Source organism: Rhinopithecus roxellana, chromosome 6, assembly GCF_007565055.1.
Source record: "Rhinopithecus roxellana isolate Shanxi Qingling chromosome 6, ASM756505v1, whole genome shotgun sequence".
Taxonomy (NCBI): Eukaryota; Metazoa; Chordata; class Mammalia; order Primates; family Cercopithecidae; genus Rhinopithecus; species Rhinopithecus roxellana.
The window spans coordinates 98,966,088-98,985,710 of NC_044554.1; the positions used below are offsets into that span (position 1 = coordinate 98,966,088).

Consider the following 19,623-nt stretch of genomic DNA (forward strand, 5'->3'; position numbering starts at 1 on the left):
ACAAAAATTAGCTGGGCATGGTGGTACACGCCTGTAATTTCAGATATCAGGGAGGCTGAGGCAGGAGAACTGCTTGAACCCAAGAGGTGGAGGTTGCAGTGAGCCAAGATTGCATCACTGCAATCCAGCCTGGGTGATAGAGCAAGACTCCATCTTAAAAAAAAAAGAAAGCAAGCAGCCAGAGAAAAGGCACGACAGCCTCACATGGTGGCTCACGCCTGAAATCTCAGCACTTTGGAAGGCCAAGGCGGGAAGATCACTTGAGCTTAAGAGTTCGAAACAGAGAAACCCATTTTCTATAAAAAATGCAAAAATTACCTGAGTGTGGTGGCACAGGCCTGTGGTCCCAGCTACTTGGGAGGCTGAGGTGGAAGGATCACTTGAGCCCAGGAGTTCAAGACAAGACTGGGCAACATAATGAGACACCATCTCTGCAAAAAAATAACACATTAGCCAGACATGGTGGTACACACCTGTAGTCCCAGCTACTCAAGAAGCTGAGGTAGGAGGATTGTTTGAGCCCACCAGGAGTTTGAGGCTGCTGTGAGCCATGATTGCACTGCTGCACTCCAGCCTGGGTGACAAAGCGAGACCTTGCTTCAAAAACACAAAAATGAAAACGAAAAACAAATACAATGGTAGCCTTGAATCCAAACATATCAAGAAAGAGACAGACTGTCAGAATGAATTTAAAAACATGACCCAAACATTTGACGTACAGGAAACACACTTCAAATGCAGTGCTGTTTGAAAGTTAAAACCTAAAGGGATGAATGGCAGAGTAAGGACCTCCAAAAATCTGCTTCTCCATAAAGGTAACAGAACACTGGCAAATACCTTAAAAATCAACTTTTTCAGAATTCTGGAAATGCTCCTCGAACTGTTCAAATGCCTGAACCTCACTAAGAGCATGAGCTCTGTGGGTTTTAATTTCCCGTCTCCCTCTCCCCAGATCTGAAGGAGCCTTGAAAACCAAGAGCCCCCCCTGCCACAGTAGCTGTAAAAATGGGAGGAGGCTGACTGGTTTAGGAGCTGTTGGAAGTTCCATTCCCAGGGCACTGGCCCCAGTTGACCTGTCTGGCAGTTCCCTGGAAACATCTACCTGCAAGGCTTCCTTTCTTCCGTTGATCAGCATTGAGTTGAGCTCACTCAACATGAACAGCTTTTTCCCCTGGGCATTTGTCAAAAACCATCAGTGACAACTGTTTAACATCCCACCAACCAACACAGCAGTAACAACTGACACAAACAAGAAACTGACCAAAAAGCTTAAAAGGAAAAGCTGGGACCCTAGAGGGCCACCAGAGCAGTGCACATGCCCAAGAAAGGCAGCCAAGGTCCTGACTGCTCACCTCTGCTGCCCTGGAGGCTCTGTGCAAGCAGGAAGTAAAAGCTACAGCAAATTGCAGACTGCCTGCCAGGGGGTTGGAGGCAAATTCCAACATACACACAGAGGTCCTTGGCAAAGACTGGGAGACAGTCTTTGCCAAAGACTGGTGGTTCAAGACATTCAAGGAAATCTCTCATCTTCCACTGACCAACTAAGCTGACCAGGCAGAGACTTTGGAGTCCAAACACAACAAATACAAGTTTTACGGAATTTGTTAGGAAAGTCACTAAACACACAAACAGCAATAATGACAATGATAAGCAGCAAAACCAACAAACCCTGAGGAGGGAGGGTCAAATTACTCAGCAAAGGAGACCTATTTTTTTTAAATATTTTTGTTGTTGTTGTTGTTTGGAGACAGAATCTTGCTCTATCACCCAGACTGTAGTGCAGTGGCACAATCATGGCTCACTGCAGTCTTGACCTCCTGGGCTCAGGCGACTCTCCCACCTCAGCCTCCAGAGTAGCTAGGACGACAGGCGTGCACCACCATACCTGACTAATTTTTAAAATTTTGTGTAGAGATGGGGTCTTACTATGTTGCCCAGACTAGTATTGCACTCCTAGGTTCAAGCAATCCTCCTGCCCCAGCCTCCCAAAAGCTGGGACTACAGGTGTGCACCACCATGCCCGGCTGATTTTTTATTGTTTGTAGAGATGGGGTCTTGCTATGCTGCCCAGGGTGGTCTCAAATTTCCAAATATAATAGGTCCAAGCTACAATACCCCCTCAACAGACTGTGAGAATAGCTTTTGTGCCCAATCCTCCTCCTTGGGCCAAGTACTTCCATCTACTGCTGCGGTGGAGTGGAAAGTGATGAGGTAGTTTATTTGAGGGACAAGGTCCTATCAGTCACATTTTAGCAGTTTAAAATAATTATTTCTAGGAAAGGGTGAGAAACAACCTAAAACTATACCTGATGTGTCACACAGTACATTTACAACTCATAAGGAGCGGTTCTCAGAAGTGGCCAATCATATTTTATTTTATTTATTTCTGAGACGGAGTTTCGCTCCTGTCACCCAGGCAGGAGTGCAATGGCACAATCTCGGCTCACTGCAACCTATGCCTCCCAGGTTCAAGCAATTCTCCTGCCTCAGCCTCCCGAGTAGCTGGGATTACAGGTGCCTGTCATCACGCCCAGCTAATTTTTGTATTTTTAGTAGAGATGGGGTTTCACCATGTTGGCAAGGCTGGTCTTGAACTCCTGACCTCAGGTGATCCACCTGCCTTGGCCTCCCAAAGTGTTGGGATTACAGGCATGAACCACTGTGCCCGGCCTGTTTTATTTTTTTGAGATGGAGTTTTGCTCTTGTTGCCCAGGCTGGAGTGCAATGGCGCAATCTTGGCTTACTGCAACCTCAGCCTCCTGGGTTCAAGTCATTCTCCTGTCTCAGCCTCCCAAGTAGCTGGGATTACAGGCATGGGCCACCATGCCCCGTCCAACTGTATTTTAATACATCAATGAAAGTCTGACTTCACCCTAAAACCAAAAACCACAATCATGCACTCAGGAAGCAGACCCAGTCAAGCAGGGAATAGCCACAAATTCAGTCATGTGGGGGACAGTGTCATTTTTTGGTCTCTTAGCATACTTGGCCCTTTCCAGCTGGGGCCCCCTCCCTTATTCACAGTCCATGAGTTCCCAGGGATGGGGGACAGCATCCCTAGCATTGTGATGAGTTCAGAGGCGGCAGGATTGGCAACACGGGGGGATGCTGACCTAACAGCCAACCCTGCCCCCGACTCTTCCTTATTAATAGTACCTCGAATCTGGCTGGGGCGGCAATGTACTCAGCTTGCAGTGCTGGATCACGACAGGTTTGAATTGGTTACAACAGTTCTGTTTTCTATTCCTCTAGCCTGATGGCAGCTAGGGATGGCAAAGTGATCTAGTATTTAAGGTAATGTCTTCTGGGCACTTCTGGAGAAACTTTTGCTCTCCAATATAAAAGGGGCAGATCACATAAGTACCTTACTTCCCTTCTTCCTGCTTTGAACACAGGTATGGTGCCAGAAGCCATGACAGCCACCTCACACCCTTGGGGTAAAGGCCAAGGGATGTGCGGGGGAGCCAGCCCACACTGCTGAGCCACATCACGCTGCCACCTACTACCAGATTTCTCATCCTGTAAAAAACACCAACTCCTCATGGTTTAGGCACTTCGTTGCTGCATTCTGTTGCTTGTAGTCAAAAGCATTCTTACCTGATCTGACAAGTGACTCAATCAGAGCGAGAGAGACATAAAAAGACTTCTGGCTAGGAAAGTTCTTTGGGATGCCAAGATGGGCGGATCACGAGGTCAGGAGATCGAGACCATCCTGGCTAACACGGTGAAACCCCGTCTCTACTAAAAATACAAAAACTAGCCGGGCGAGGTGGCGGGCGCCTGTAGTCCCAGCTACTCCGGAGGCTGAGGCAGGAGAATGGCGTAAAAACCCAGGAGACGGAGCTTGCAGTGAGCTGAGATCCGGCCACTGCACTCCAGCCTGGGAGACAGAGCCAGACTCTGTCTCAAAAAAAAAAAAAAAAGGAAAGTTGAGGCATCCTCTCAATTTTCCCTCCTGGACAATATTGAGGAGGGATGTAGCCCCAAGAGCTGCTGCAGGCACCTCAAAACCACAAGGAGTGTGAGCGGCCTGAGGACGGGATACCAGGACAGAGGGGGAGATGTCAATAACCAATAACGTCACTGATTTCCCTGACCAGCCATGCCCGAAGGGAGGTCTGTCCTTGACCTAACTTGAGCCAGCATCTTTTTGCTTAAGCCAGTTTGGTTTTCTGGTACTTGCAATTCAATGGGTTCTAGCTAACATGAAAAAGCTGTTATTTCTCCAGGGGCCAGCCAACCAGCCCAAACTCTCCATCCCTGTGTTTCCCGACAGTTCAGCCGCTGTGACCAACACCAAGAAAGAGGCTACAGCCAAGAAAAGTGGGCACCACTCACCTTCTTGTTTCTTCTGTTCAAGTTTCATCTTCTTTGCCAGTAATTTCTTCTCTTTTAACTTCTGGCTAAAAATGTAAAACCATATACATTGATTCCTTAATTACCTTATGGTATATTTCAGAAAATAAACACCTTCTTATGGTATCTTTAAAACCTGTGGAATAACACAAACATTACAATAACAAAATAAGAAAAATATTAGGTGAGTGCAAAAGTAATTGCCGTTTTTGCATTGCTGGAATTTGCTATTTGATATTGGAATATATTCTTTTTGTGTGTGTGTGTATGAGATGGAGTCTCGCTCTGTCGCCCAGTCTAGAGTGCAGTGGCGCAATCTCGGCTCACTGCAAGCTCCGCCTCCCAGGTTCACGCCATTCTCCTGACTCAGCCTCCCGAGTAGCTGGGACTACAGGTGCCTGCCACCATGCCCTGCTAATTTTTTGTATTTTTAGTAGAGACAGGGGTTTCACTGTGTTAGCCAGGATGGTCTCGATCTCCTGACCTCGTGATCTGCCTGCCTCTGCCTCCCAAAGTGTTGGGATTACAGGTGTGAGCCTCTGTGCCTGGCCTGGAATATATTCTTTTTTTTTTTTTTGAGACAGAGTCTCGCTCTGTCACCCAGGCTGGAGTGCAGTGGCATGATCTTGGCTCACTGCAAGCTCTGCCTTCTGGGTTCACACCATTCCCCTGCCTCAGCCTCCCCAGTAGCTGGGACTACAGGTGCCTGCCACCACACCCATCTAATTTTTTGTATTTTCAGTAGAGACGGGGTTTCTTTGTGTTAGCCAGGATGGTTTCAATCTCCTGACCTTGTGATCTGCCCACCTTGGCCTCCCAAAGTGCTGGGATTACAGGCGTGAGCTACCGTGCCCAGCCAATATGTTCTTTAATAGATGTGATTATGTCATACATCATTTTAATGGGCTTTTTTTTTTTTGCTAATGACTTATTACTTGTTTATGTTTAGACTATGAAAACAATGCTAGACAAATAGCAAATTCAAGTGATTTTCTCATTCAAATTCAAAATGGGTAGTAACGCAGTAGAGACAACTCACAACATCAACAACACATTTGGCCCAGGAACTGCTAACGAATGTACAGTGCAGTGCTGGGGCAAGAAATTTTGCAAAGGAGACAAGAGCCTTGAAGATCAGCATCGTGGCTAGCCATTGGTCACTGGACAATGACCAACTGAGCGCAATCATGGAAGCTGATCCTCTTACAACTACACGAGAAGTGGCTAAAGAACTCAGCATCAACCATTCTATGGTCATTCAGCATTTGAAGCAAACTGGAAAGGTGAGAGAACTTGATAACAGGGTGCCTCGTGAGCTGAGCAAAAATAAAAAATTTTGAAGTGTCATCTTCTCTTACTCTACACAACAACAATGAACCATTTCTCGATCAGATTGTGACGTGTGACGAAAAGTGGACTTTACATGACAACCGGCAACGACCAGCTCAGTGGCTGGACCAAGAAGCAGCTCCAAAGCACTTCCCAAAGCCAAACTTGCACTAAAAAAAGGTCATGGTCACTGCTTGATGGCTGGCTGCTGGTGTGATCCACTACAGCTTTCTGAATCCTGGTGAAACCATTACACTGGAGAGGTATGCACAGCAAATCGGTGAGAGGCACTGAAAACTCCAACGCCTGCAGCCAGCGCTGATCAATAGAAGGGGCCAAATTCTTCTCCAGGACAACGCCCGACCACACGTCGCACAACCAGCGCTTCAAAGGTTGAACAAATTGGGCTGCAATGTTTTGCCTCATCCACCATATTCACTTGACTTCTTGCCAACTGACTACCACTTCTTCAAGCACTCTGACAACTTTTTGCAGGGAAAGCACTTCCACAACCAGCAGGATGCAGAAAACGCTAAGACTTCTTCAAATCCCGGAGCATGGATTTTTACGTTACAGAAATAAACTTATTTCTCGTTGGCAAAAATGTGTTGATTGTAATGGTTCCTATTTTGATTAATAAACACATTTGAGCCTAGTTATAATGATCTAAAATTCACGGTCCAAAACTGCAGTTACTTTTGCACCAACCAAAACTTTTGCATGACTCTGCCAGTCCGTCCTTATCAGCTGCTTTCATCAGGATTCAAGAGCAAATCCCGGTGAGCCCTGAGGCAAAGCAACCTTAGAAATAACGGGGATGCTTTTTAAAAAGAAATTTTATGATTGTAGAGACAGAGCTGCACTTTGTCACCCAGGCTGGAGCGCAGTGGTGCGATCATAACTCACTGCAGCCTCAGCCCCTTGGGTTCAAGCGATCCTCCTGCCCTGGCCTCCCGAAGTGCTGAGATTACAGCTGTGAGCCACCATGCCTGGTCCTTAAAGATGCTTTTTCATTCCAAGATATTTAGGGGCTGTTAAAATCCTGCTCAGCTCTCTCTAATTGTAAATGTTGAGGGGCCACTTATGTAAACACACAGATACACATATAAACACACAGCCTGTACACCATGTAGTCACTCGAGGGAGTCATAAACCCTAATCTAAGAAACTTGCTAAATGGGAAGTTTGGCTGCAGCACTTTGTTAAAATACAGATGCAGCCGGGCACGGTGGCTCACGCCTGTAATCCCAGCACTTAGGGAGGCCACAGCAGGCGGATCACCTGAAGTGACGAGTTTGAGACCGGCCTGGCCAACATGGTGAAACCTCGTCTCTACTAAAAATACAAAAATTAGCCGCGTATGGTGGCGGGCACCTGTAATCCCAGCTACTCGGGAGGCTGAGGCAGGAGAATTGCTTGAATGCAGGAGGTGGAGGTTGCAGTGAGCCGAGATTGTGCCACTGCACCACAGCCTGGGGGACACAGTGAGACTTTGTCTCATAAGAAAAAAAAGAAAAAAGAAAAATACAGACGTGAAGGAGACACAGAAATCAATGTGATCACCGAAGTCCTGACTTGCAAGCTCTGGACAAGTTGTAACCAGCTGGAGGGTCATAAGAACTTGCGCTCTGCTCAAGTAATATAAGTCACTGCTCTACACTCACGACCCCTACAGGTCACACAGAGGAACTACTACTGACTGCAAGGACTCAGCTCACCCCGCCACCACCCCCGGCCCTTAAGTGTCATCACAGTTAGGCCATGCCTCTTACCGCTTCTTCCGGCGCTTTGCAGTCTGCTCCTCTGCAGCAATTTTATTCTTTTCCAGTCTCTTCTGAAACTCTGCATCCAATTTTTGCTGCAACAAAACCCACATCATTTAGACATGCTTGGGTCTGGGTAGACTGTGGGAGGTTTTGCTCAGACTAAGTAGGAGAGTCCTAGAAGTCACACCACTGGGGGTGCTAGAGGCACTACTCGGGTCCCTAGGGCCATTTTAACTTTAAAAGCCTGTACCAAGCCTGTAATCCCAGCACTTTGGGAGGCTGAGACGGGCGGATCACGAGGTCAGGAGATCGAGACCATCCTGGCTAACACGGTGAAACCCCATCTCTACTAAAAATGCAAAAAACTAGCCGGGCGAGGTGGCGGGCGCCTGTAGTCCCAGCTACTCTGGAGGCTGAGGCAGGAGAATGGTGTGAACCTGGGAGGCGGAGCTTGCAGTGAGCAGAGATCCAGCCACTGCACTCCAGCCCGGGCGACAGAGCAAGACTCCGTCTCAAAAAAAAAAAAAAAAAGCCTGTACCAGAGGCAGGGCAGGTAATCAATACATAGCTCTCTGATGGCGAAGTAACTCTTCCAGTTGATTGAGGCACCACTCAGTCACATACATGGGGACGACACAGGAGGGAGTGCAGAGGACACCCTGAGGGCAGCGCTCACCGTCTGCTCAGCTGGGACCTTGGACACTGCCCAGAGCTCATTAGAAGGAATGGCGGGAGGGTTAGAACCATGGAATTTTCAAGCCCTAAGCCCAACTATCGTTACCAGATGGCTGAGTATTTTTTGTTTTGGTTTTGAGACAAGGTCCTACTCTGTCGCCTAGGCTGCAGTGCAGTGGCACAATAGCTCACTATAACCTTGAACTCCTGGGTTCGATAGATCCTCCTGTCTCAGTTTCCTGAGTACTTGGGACTATGGGTGCATGCCATTACATCTGGCTAATTTTTATGTTTATTTTGTAGAGAGGTCTGGCTATGTTGTCCAGGCTGGTTTTAAACTCCTGGCCTCAAAGGATCCTCCCAAAAAAAAAAACAAAAAAAAACAAAAAACAAAAAACAAACAAACAAAAAAAGGATCCTCCCACCTCAGTCTCCCAAAGTGCTGAGTTTACAGGCCACTGTGCCCAGCCACCAAATGACTGATTCTAAAGCAGCATAACATATGCCATCTGCTGCCATGACCTGCTGCTAAGCACGCACCCGCACCCACACCCACACATGTATTTGTATTGAGTGCATTACTTCTCAGCAGTTCTGTCTCCAAGCCTCAGTCTCCTCATCTATAAAATGGGGAAAACTGCAATTCCTCTCTCAGAGCTGTTAGGAAGAATAATGAAATAAGGGTTTGGGCACAATGGCTCATGCCTGTAATCCCAGTACTTTGGGAGGCTGATACTCGGGAGGCTGAGGCAGGAGAATCACTTGAACCTGGGAGGCAGAGGTTGAGTAACCGGAAATCATGCTACTGCACACCAGTCTAGGCGACAGAAGGAGAGCTCTGTCTCAAAAAAATAGAAAAGCACCTGTAAACTACAAGGACATCTACTGATTCAAAGTGTCATCTCTTGTTTCTTCCAGTCACAGCCACAAAGGTCAATGGAGCAAAAAATAAGGAGCCGGCAAAGGACGAAGAGGTGCCTTCAACACCTCGCTGGTCTGCACCGCCAGGGCTGTATGCATCTGCTTAGAGTGGCACACAAACCAAATCAAACAAGCCCTCTCTCTGAGGGCAGAAAATATTCCTTCAGGAAGGAAATCAACGTTAATTAATCAACTTTCTGGACAACCAAAAAGCAAATGATTTAACTCTAAAAGATTTGGTTTGCTTAGAAGCTGAGCTGTGAAGGCTGGGTGTGGTGGCTCACGCCTGTAATCCCAGCACACTGGGAGGCTGAGGCGGGCAGATCACCTGAGGTCCAGGGTTCGAGACCAGCCTGGGCAACATGGTGAAATCCCGTCTCTACTAAAAATAAAAAATTAGCCAGGCATGGTGGCAGGCGTCTGTAATCCCAGGTACTCGGGAGGCTGAGATATGAGAATTGCTTGAACCCAGGAGGCAGAGGCTGCAGCAAGCCAAGATCACACTCCAGCCTGGGTGACAGAGCGAGACCGTCTCAGGAAAAAAAAAAAAAAAAGCTGAGCTGTGAATGTCTTACTCTGTGCTGCTGAAGAAGCTGAATTTATCAGTAAGTAAACGAAACAGAGCCTCGGCTGGCTGCCGCACCTGGCAGAGGCAATGTCTCAAGCAGGGGTGAGTGGGACTGGGCTTTGATGGAGGTAATCTGTCAGTCACTAAAAAATGAGGGATGCTCTTGCCTTTTAAAAAAAATCTCAGAGACTGTCTTTTGCCATTGAAAACAAGAATCTTTGCATCTGCATGGAGGCCAAGGTTTGCGAAACATTCTTTTGTATTTTCTCTGAATCCTGAATCAATATATAAAAACTTCAGACTAATTTATAGTGTTTGAGACAGCAACCTGCTCTATGTCCTCCCCTCTAAAATAGTTTATAAAAATAAAAGTGTTTCTGATAGTAGTTTCTTTTCCTTTCCCTCCCTCAGTCCCCCCTACCCTCTTTCTTTCTGAGGCAGGGTCTTGCTCAGTCACTCAGGCTAGAGTACAGTGCCGTGATCACAGCTCACTGCAGCCTTGACTGTCCAGGCTCAAGCGATCCTCCCGCCTCAGCCTCCCAAGAAGCTGGGACTACAGGCAGGTGCCACCACATCTGGTTAGTCTTTGTATTCTTCGCAGAGATGGAGTCTTGCCATGTTGCCTGGGCTCAAACTCCTGGGCTCAAGTGATCCTCCCACCTTGGCCTCCCAAAGTGCTGGGATTACAGGCGTGAGCCACCACACCCAGCTTGATGGCTTCTATACACAGAGCACTATTTTTGACAGGCAAACCCACTGCAGTGACCTGGTAGAATTTTGACAAAAACTGTCTAATACTTCTCACTAGGATTGAGACTGCTACCAACAGAAGATGGCAGGAACAAGAACCACCAACACTCAGAGGCCAAAAAAACTACAGGACAAGCAAGTATCAGTCGACAGCCAGCACAACAATGACCCCATCCTGTGCCCAAAGCAGGACTTTTTCTTCTTCTTTTTCAGACAGAGTCTCACTCTGTCGCCCAGGCTGAAGTGCAGTGGCACAACTTGGCTCAGTGCAACTGCCGTCTCCCAGGTTCAAGCGATTCTCCTGCGTCAGCCTCCCGAGTAGTTGGGATTACAGGTGTAACCACTGCACCTGATTAATTTTTGTTTTTGTTTTTTTTGAGACAGAGTTTTCGGCAGATTTTTGTATTTTTGGTAGAGATGGAGTTCTGCCATGTCGGCCAGGCTGGTCTTAAACTCCTGAGCTCAAGTGATCTGCCTGCCTCGGCCTCTCAAAGTGCTGGGATCACAGGTGTGAGTCACTGCACCGGCCTTCCTGTCTTACTATTAATAAAAACCAAAGCTGGGTGTGATGGCCAGGTGCGGTGGCTCACGCCTGTAATCCCAGCACTTTGGGAGGCCGAGGCAGGCAGATCACGAGGTCAGGAGATCGAGACCATCCTAGCTGACATGGTGAAACTCCGTCTCTACTAAAAATACAGAAAAATTAGCTGGGTGTGGTGGCAGGTGACTGTAGTCCCAGCTACTCGGGAGCCTGAAGCAGGAAAATGGCATGAACCCGGGAGGCAGAGCTTGTAGTGAGCCGAGATCGGGCGACTGCACTCCAGCCTGGGTGACAGTGAGACTCAGTGTCAAAAAAAAACAAAAAAACAAAACTGGGTATGATGGCGTGTCAAGTGCCACCTGGGTGGTACCTGTCTGGTCTGTCGTTTTTTAATTGGAGACCAAAGTTCCTCCAGAAATGCCCAGGAGAAAAGTGCCTTTAGTCCCAGCTACAGAGGAGGCTGAGGTCCAACCCAGACAATAGAGTGAGACGCTGTCTCTTAAAAAAAAAAAATCAAATGTTATTTGGCAGGTTCCTTTTGATTTTCCAAATGTACATCTGACTTCTTCTAATACGGGTGACGGATTGTTGCGTTACTAATTTTAGAACATGCACCCAAAAAAGTCCCTTTCCTCAGTATGGCCAGGGTGCTTATTATTTCGTAGAATATATTTGTGGCACTTTACAGAGGTTCAAATAAATGCTTTATTTTTTTTTTTTTTGAGACCGAGTCTCGCTCTTGTCCCCTAGTCTGGAGTGCAATGGCACGATCTCGGCTCACTGCAACCTCCACCTCAGGGGTTCAAACGATTCTCTTGCCTCAGCCTCCCGAGTAGTTGGGATTATAGGTGTGTACTACCATGTCCAGCTAATTTTTTGTATTTGAAGTATAGACAAGGTTTCACCATGCTGGCCAAGCTGGTCTCAAACTCCTGACCTCAGGTGACCCCTCTCCTTGGCTTCTCAAAGTGCTAGGATTACAGGTGTGAGCCACTGTACCCGGCCTTTTTTTTTTTTTTGAGACAGAGTTTTGCTCTTGTTGCCAGGGCTGGAGGGTAACGGCACCATCTCGGCTCACTACAACCTCCACCTCCCGGGTTCAAGCAATTCTCCTGCCTCAGCCTCCCAAGCAGCTGGGATTATAGGCATGTGCCACCAGGCCCAGCTAATTTTTGTATTTTTAGTAGAGACAGAGTTTCACCATGTTGGTCAGGCTGGCCTGGAACTCCTGACCTCAGGTGATCCACCCGCCTCAGCCTCCCAAACTGCTGAGATTACAGATGTGAGCCACCGCCCCCGGCCCAAATGTTTTAAAATGATATTCGTTCATCTACTTTTTATCAGAGAGGAAGCCACTTTACCCATTAGCATTTTGCTTTGCAGTAGTGTAGTAAAATAAATCAGACTCTAGAGAATTTCCACCTAGAAAAAGTAAAATGCTTTTAAAAATGACACCATGTGGCTGGCATGGTGGTGGCTCACACCTGTGATCCCAGCACTTTGGGAGGCCGAGGCGGGTGGATTACCTGAGGTCAGGAGTTCAAGACCAGTGTGGCCAACATGGTGACACCCTGTCTCTACTAAAAATACAAAAATTAGCTGGGCGTGGTGGCAGGCAACTGTAGTCCCAGTTACTCGGGAGGTTGAGGCAGGAGAATCGCTGGAACCTGAGAGACGGAAGTCGCAGTGAGCCTAGATTGCGCCCCTGCACTCCAGTCTGGGCGACAGAGTGAGACTGTCTCAAAAAAAAAGAAAAAAAAAATGACACCAAGAAATAATCATAAAATATTGTAGTATTTAGTCATAAAAAGGAACACACTACTGATCTGTACAACAACTGGGATGATTCTTTAAACATGCTGGGTGAAAGAAGCCTTGCACAAAAGAGACCATATTGTGTAATTCCATTTATATGATGTTTTAGAGCAGGTACAATTAGTTTGTGGGAGAAAAAAACTGGTTGTCTGGTTGGGGTCACGGTTGACTGGGAAAAGATGTATGAAGGGACTTTCTGGGGTGATCAAACTGTATACTCGAGATCTGGGTATTTGGTTCTGTGTACATATTAACTTTATTTTTTTTTTGAGATGGAGTTTAGCTCTTGTTGCCCAGGCTGATTGCAGTGGCATGATCTTGGCTCACTGCAACCTCTACCTCCTGGATTCAAGTGATTCTCCTGCCTCAGCTTCCTGAGGAGCTGGGACTACAGGCACGACCCACCATGCCTGGCTAACTTTTTTGTATTTTTAGTAGAGATGGGGTTTCAGTATGTTGGCCAGGCTGGTATTGAACTCCTGACCTCAAGTGATCCACCTGCCTCGGCCTCCCAAAGTACTGGGATTACAGGCGTGAGCCACCATGCCTGGCCAGATACTACTTTAAAAGGAAAAAGAAAAGCATACACAAACATGAAACCCTATTTAATAATGTGCGTGCTTGAATGTTCAAGAATGGAACGTCCTGATGTTTGCAGCGTACTTTGAAATGCACCAAAACAAACAAACAAACAAACAAAAACCCAATGAATTGATGGGAGGAATAGAGGTATGAGTAGAGCTCTGGAAGGGAGGAATTATAATTTTCCCCATTTTATAGATGAGGAAAATGAGGCTTGGAAACAGGACTGCTGGGAAGACATAATACAATGCATACCAACAGAGGTATGGACAGATCGACAGGTGTGTGATAAAGAAAATCCACCACAACAGGAATTGTTAGGTCAAGGGTGAGTGGATATAAGTGTTGCATAATTCTTTTAACTTTTCTGTTTGAAATTGTCAAAATAAAACATTAGGGAAAATTTAAACCAAAGAGACAGCCAGGATACAGAAGAAAATAAGTAAGAATTTATTGGAATGGCCAAAATTGAGTTAGAAAAAATTCTGCTTTTGGGGGCCAGGCACAGTGGCTCATGCCTGTAATCCCAGCACTCTGGGAGGCCAAGGTGGGTGGATCACTTGAGGTCAGGATTTCGAGACCAGCCTGGCCAACATGGTGAGACCCCATCTCTACTAAAAATACAAAATTAGCCAGGCGTGGTGGCACACGCCTGTAATCCCAGCTACTTGGGAGGCTGAGGCAGGAGAATCGCTTGAACCCAGGAGGCGGAGGTTGCAGTGAACTGAGATTGTGCCATTTCACTCCAGCATGCGTGACACAGTGACAACCTGTCTCTAAAAACAACCCATCCCGCAAAATATGGTTTCTGAAGCAATTCTCAAATAACCTATAATTATTATAGATTAATAATAATCTTAAAATAGTCTATTATTTGACACCTGTCACAAAGAAATGCCAGCTCCAGAGCCAGGAAGCTCAAATGCTCAAAAAGGCAGATACTATATGCACTTTCACAGTTGTGAAAGCAAGCTGCTGTTCACACCCAATGCACAGCTAACTGCATCTAGGCATTCAGTTAAGAGGCAGAAGATGGAGGATGACAGAGAGAAGTAACAACTTAAATGGTGTGGGGATCCCATTTGCTGTTCTATCACATGGCAAATGGCCTAGAGGGAAAAGGGGTCTCAGCTGTGCCCTTCCATACATACACGAGGAAGACTCTCACTCTCCATCCCTCGTCTAGTGTAAGGATCTTGCTATGTTGATTCTGACTGAGGGTTTACCTAGACTCTGCGTGCTGTGCTGTCTGTAGAAGGCAGACCTCACACCAGCCACAACCAGCGTATCTATTCTTCCTCAAATGCTTTTTTCTTTTTTTTTTTTTTTTAGACAGAGTTTCACTCTTGTTGCCCAGGCTGGAAAGAAAATGGCACGATCTTGGCTCACTGCAACCTTCGCCTCTCGGGTTCAAGCGATTCTCCTGCCTCAGCCTCCCGAGTAGCTGGGATTACAAGCATGCGCCTGGCTAATTTTGTATTTTTAGTAGAGACAGGGCTTCTCCATGTTGGTCAGGTTGGTCTCAAACTCCTGACCTCAGGTGATCCCCTGCCTCGGCCTTCCAAAGTGCTGGGATTATAGCCGTGAGCCACCATGCCTGGCCTCCTCAAATGTTTTTCATCTAAAGGCAGTACATGCACACTGCCCAAACATGGGGGCTCAGCCAGCCTTCTGGCTCACTGACCTTCTCAGCCATGGCATCCATGTAGTCCTGTCGCTGGTATTCTCTCCGGCGCAGATGTCTGTACACGTGGAACTCTCCACTGCCGGCCCCAGCACTTGAACCTGTAGCCAGGACAGTCCACGGTTCTAGATGAAATTCAGCTACCAACACAGGTCACCCTTAATCGAAGGGGACTAAAGAAATCAACAGTGGAAGTCGTGGAAGGGACCATGCCTTCCTTTCTCCCCACTGTATACAGAACTGGCTCAGTACCTGGCATATTGTAGATATCATTAATTACTTGTTATATACATGTTGAATGTGAAGTCACTAAAAATCCCACTCAAATTTAGTATCAGGAGGGGCAGACTGTGGTTAAGTGACTTTCTCACCTCCTCCATGATTTCACATTTGACATGCTAGATTTCCAGTGAGCTGAAAAGACATCTATGATACATTAAATGAAAATAAGGTGCTCACAAAGTAGTATATGTAGAACAATCATATTTTTGTAAAAGTGTTTTTTCTTTTTTTTTTTTTTTTTTTGAGACAGGGTCTTGATCTGTCACCCAAGTTGGAGTGCAGTGACGCAATCACAGCTCATTTGAGCCTCGACCTCCTGGGCTCAAGCGATCCTCCTGCCTCAGCCTCCCAAGTAGCTGGGACCATAGGCGTGCACCACTATGCCTGGCTAATTTTTACATTTTTAGTAGAGATGAGGTCTTCCTATGTTGCCCAGGCTGGTCTCAAACTCGAGCAGTTCTCCTGCCTCAGCCTCCTAAAGTGCTGAGATTACAGGCATGAGCCACCATGCCCGGCCTACATTGCTTTTTAAGGACATAATGCTACTGCACATTAAAGTACAGTAGAGTATAAAGAAAACTTCTATGTACACTAGGAAACTAAAGAATTTATATGATTCCCTTTATTGAGACATTCACTTTAACTAGGTTGCCTGGAACTAAACCCGCACTATCTCCATGGTACGCCTGTAGATATGTTAATTTATGATCCAACAAAATAATAAAACTATTTTTATTTACAAAAAAACCCACAATGCATTATTGAGAATAATGCAGGAGATGGCTCGGCACAGTGGCTCACAGCTGTAGTGCTAGCACTCTGGGAGGCCAAGGCAGGCAGATCACCTGAGGTCGGCAGTTCAAGACCAGCCTGGCCAACATAGTGAAACCCAGTCTCTACTGATAGTCAGGCATGGTGGGACCGGCCTGTAGTCCCAGCTACTCAGGAGGCTGAGGCAGGAGAATTGCTTGAACCTGGGAGGCGGAGGTAGCAGTGAGCCGAGATGGTGTCACTGCAAACCAGCCTGGGTGACAGAGTGAGACTCTGTCTCCAAAAGAAGAAGAAAAAAAAAAGCAACAGTGCAGGAAAAAATTGTATAGTACCAAACCATAAGCAACTATAACCCTTAAGCTAAATTTACTGATGTCAAATGAACAAATAAAAGCAACTATATCCCCATCATTGTAAAAGCAAAACAATGAACATATAAACATTTCCCCTCACCAGAGATTTAACAAATACTAACTACAGGGCTTTTAGAGCTACCTTAAAACAGTATATTTACACACACACACAAACATTACCCATTACATCTCGGACAAATTCTGGGGGAGGTCGAGGTGCCCATTCACTCATTTTCTCCGGAATTGGAACTGCTTTGTCCTGCAACATTTAAACATGAAAGCATTTCTAAGTATAAATCTGCTAACAAAATTACATCTCTCTCTTTTTAGAGACAGCTTCTTGCTCTGTCCCTCAGGCTGGAGTGCAGTGGTGCAATCATAGCTCACTGCAGCCTCGAATTCCTGGGCTCAAGTGATCCTCCCGCTTCAGTCTCCAGAGTAGCTAGGACTCACAGGCGTGCACCACCATGCCAGGCAATTTTTTTATTTTTGTAGAGACAGGGACCTGCTATGTTGCCCAGGCTGGTCTTGAACTCCTTCTTGGCCTCAGGCCATTCTCCCGCCTAGCAACCCAAAGCGCTGAGATTACAGGCAGGAGCCACAGCGCCCACCCCGTTACATTTCTTATAACCAAAGAATTTTAATCGACTAATGAAGCAGGATTGCTTTGCTGCTTGGACACAGAGGTGATTTTGTGTTCTTCCCTCTGTCGTGGCTTTATTCATCCTATGTACTCTTGGGTATAACACAGTCCACACCTTCCCAGGGTTACACTTTCCAGAGCAGAACTGAGAAACCTAAGCCATAGTTTCCAACTAGAAATCGCCAACTTTAACACTACTAGGGGAAAAGAGTCAAGCTTTTCTAGTTAAAGGTATAAAGGACGTTCCCGTTCAATTGTTTTTATGATCGAGGGGACCAAGGCCCGGAGGGGGTGTGGGCGGGAGACGAGTGACTCGCTCCAAACGTCTCGGCCACTCTCTAACGATCAGCGTTGTTTAGAAAATACCTTTTTGCTAACCCACAAATTCCACCTTTTCAGTCTAACGCTTTTTGTTCACAGGAAGTTAAACCAGAAGGGGTCTTAGAGCACGGGAAGCCGCTCCACCGTGCTTTCATTCAAGCTGGGCTCTCACACAAGGAGGGGAAGTTCACTTATCTCCGGGAGAGCCTCCTCCTCCTCTTCCCCAAAGACTGTTCTGGGAGGGTCGGATACCAAGTTTCTGAATTTAGAGGTAGAGAGGGTGGACCTGCGGGAACCCAGAGGCGCTGCAGAGGAAGGGGGTAGGCCTCGTCTCACCGGGTTCTTCATGAGCCGCTCCAGCTTAAGCTTCTGCTCCTCCGCGGCATTCTTGGGGATGACGAGCGTCTGCGGCTCTTTCTTGGGCCTCGGCGGTCGCACTGAGGAGGCGGCGGAGCTCGCCATGCCAGCCTTCCAGTTTCCCCGGGGAGCGGCAGCGGCGGCGGCGCGCAAGTATGACGACAGAGCCGCGCGCCGGCGACGCATACGCAGTCTCCGCAGAGGGGGACGGAGGCGGGGTTGCGAGCCGGAAGCAGCCTGCTGAATATTCATGAGCCCGAGGCTGACGTGGGTTATTGTAATCAAAGCCGCGGGGTTTCATTTCCTGTTCCTGAACGACAAATCAGTGCAGCTGGATGCTCACGTCCCTGGAGGGGAGGTGGCCCTCCGTGCCTGAGTAACCTGGCCCTAGCCGACTTCTCTTGTCCCCGCGGGCGTCTTCGTGCCACCGAGCAGCCCTGCTGATGCTCTCGGCACCTCCTCTCCATCAGCACTCCTCGCCTCCCGCTTTTGTCCGGGCGCTTCCTTGGGTCTGGTCCCCCCTCCTCCATTTCTGACAATCTCCTGTTTACATAAGACAGCGCAAACATGTCACTGAGCTCCCTGAAGACTGGGACCTGCCTCCTTTGTCCCCCTCGAATTACTCTATGCCTGTCCCCCAGTAAATACACCTCTGCCAGTGAATGACCCTTTCGTAGTGTGAGACAAAGTAGTAAACCTAAGGAACCATGTCTGCTCATTCTGCTTGCAAGCAGGATTTCACAAAGGCCCTGACTCGTGACTGAGCGCAGCCCTCTCCAATAACGCCCTGAACAATAAACTAGCGGGAGGGAGAGAGAGAACACAGGTTCCCACCTTTCTTGCCAATCACTGCATTTTTGGAAAAGACAAGTTCAATGATCCTAGCCCTTGCCTCTTCCTGTACATAATCTCTGACAGTATTAATGATTATGCTTCTATAACTTTTTTTTGTTTTTTGTTTTTTGTTTTTTTGTTTTTGTTTTAGAGACGGGATCTCGCTTGGTTGCCCAGGTTGGAATGCAGGGACTCAATCATAGCTCACTGCCGCCTTGAACTCCCGGGTTCAGGCACTCCTCCCACCTCAGCCTCCCGAGTAGCTGAGACTATAGGCGCATGCCACCATGCCCAGTTAATTTTTTTATTTTTATTTTTTGCAGAGACAAGGTGTTGCTGTGGTGCCCAGGCTGGTCTTGAACTTCTGGGCTCAAGTGATCCTCCTGCCTGGGCCTCCCAAAGTGCTGAAATTATAGGCGTGAGTCACCATGCCCAGCCAAGCCTCTATAATCTATAACTAGATATACCCTCACACACAAGCCTTGATGAAATTTTGCTCTATTGTAACTTCTGAGCACATTAGATAAAACTTTTTTTTTTTTTTTCAAGACAGAGTCTCAGTCTGTTGCCCAGGCTAGAGCACAGTGGTGCAATCTCGGCTCACTGCAGCCTCAGCCTCCCGGGTTCAAGCGATCCTCCTGCTTCAGTCTCTGGAGTAGCTGGGATTACAGGCACACCCCACCATGCCCGGCTAATTATTGTATTTTTAGTAGTGACAGAGTCACCATGTTGGCCAGGCTGGTCTTGAACTCCTGATCTCAGGTGATCCGCCCACCTCGGCCTCCCAAAGTGCTGGGATTACAGGCACGAGCCACCACGCCCGGACAGATATAACTTCTGAGCACATGCAGGGCACCAACAACTGTATATAAATATTTGTATATAAACTGTATATAAATATAAAATGTGTGCTGAAACTGTTTTGGAGCAGTTTAACAAACTTTGTGAAATACTTTGCCTGGTTACAGTCCTCAGTAAGATTGAAAAAAACTAACCTTAATTTTTTAAAAGCCTGATTTTTTGTTTAGTTGACATTGAGAAAGAGAAAAGGCCCAGCATGGTGGCTCAAAACTGT

The 19,623-nt window shown here is 47.1% G+C and overlaps 1 protein-coding gene across 1 annotated transcript in view; it reads right to left on the reverse strand.

Moving 5' to 3' along the window:
• PRKRIP1 (PRKR interacting protein 1) overlaps positions 1–17,889 on the reverse strand; it is a 31,543-nt gene extending 13,654 nt beyond the window's left edge. Inside the window, exons 1-5 of the mRNA XM_010387412.2 lie at positions 17,694–17,889; positions 16,574–16,652; positions 14,988–15,088; positions 7,458–7,543; positions 4,339–4,403 (exon numbers count right to left, since the gene is read on the reverse strand). Coding sequence (XP_010385714.1) covers positions 4,339–4,403; positions 7,458–7,543; positions 14,988–15,088; positions 16,574–16,652; positions 17,694–17,819 — 457 coding nt within the window. The 5' untranslated portion in view covers positions 17,820–17,889. The remainder of the gene's footprint in view (positions 1–4,338; positions 4,404–7,457; positions 7,544–14,987; positions 15,089–16,573; positions 16,653–17,693) is intronic.
• Positions 17,890–19,623: the final 1,734 nt, after the last annotated feature.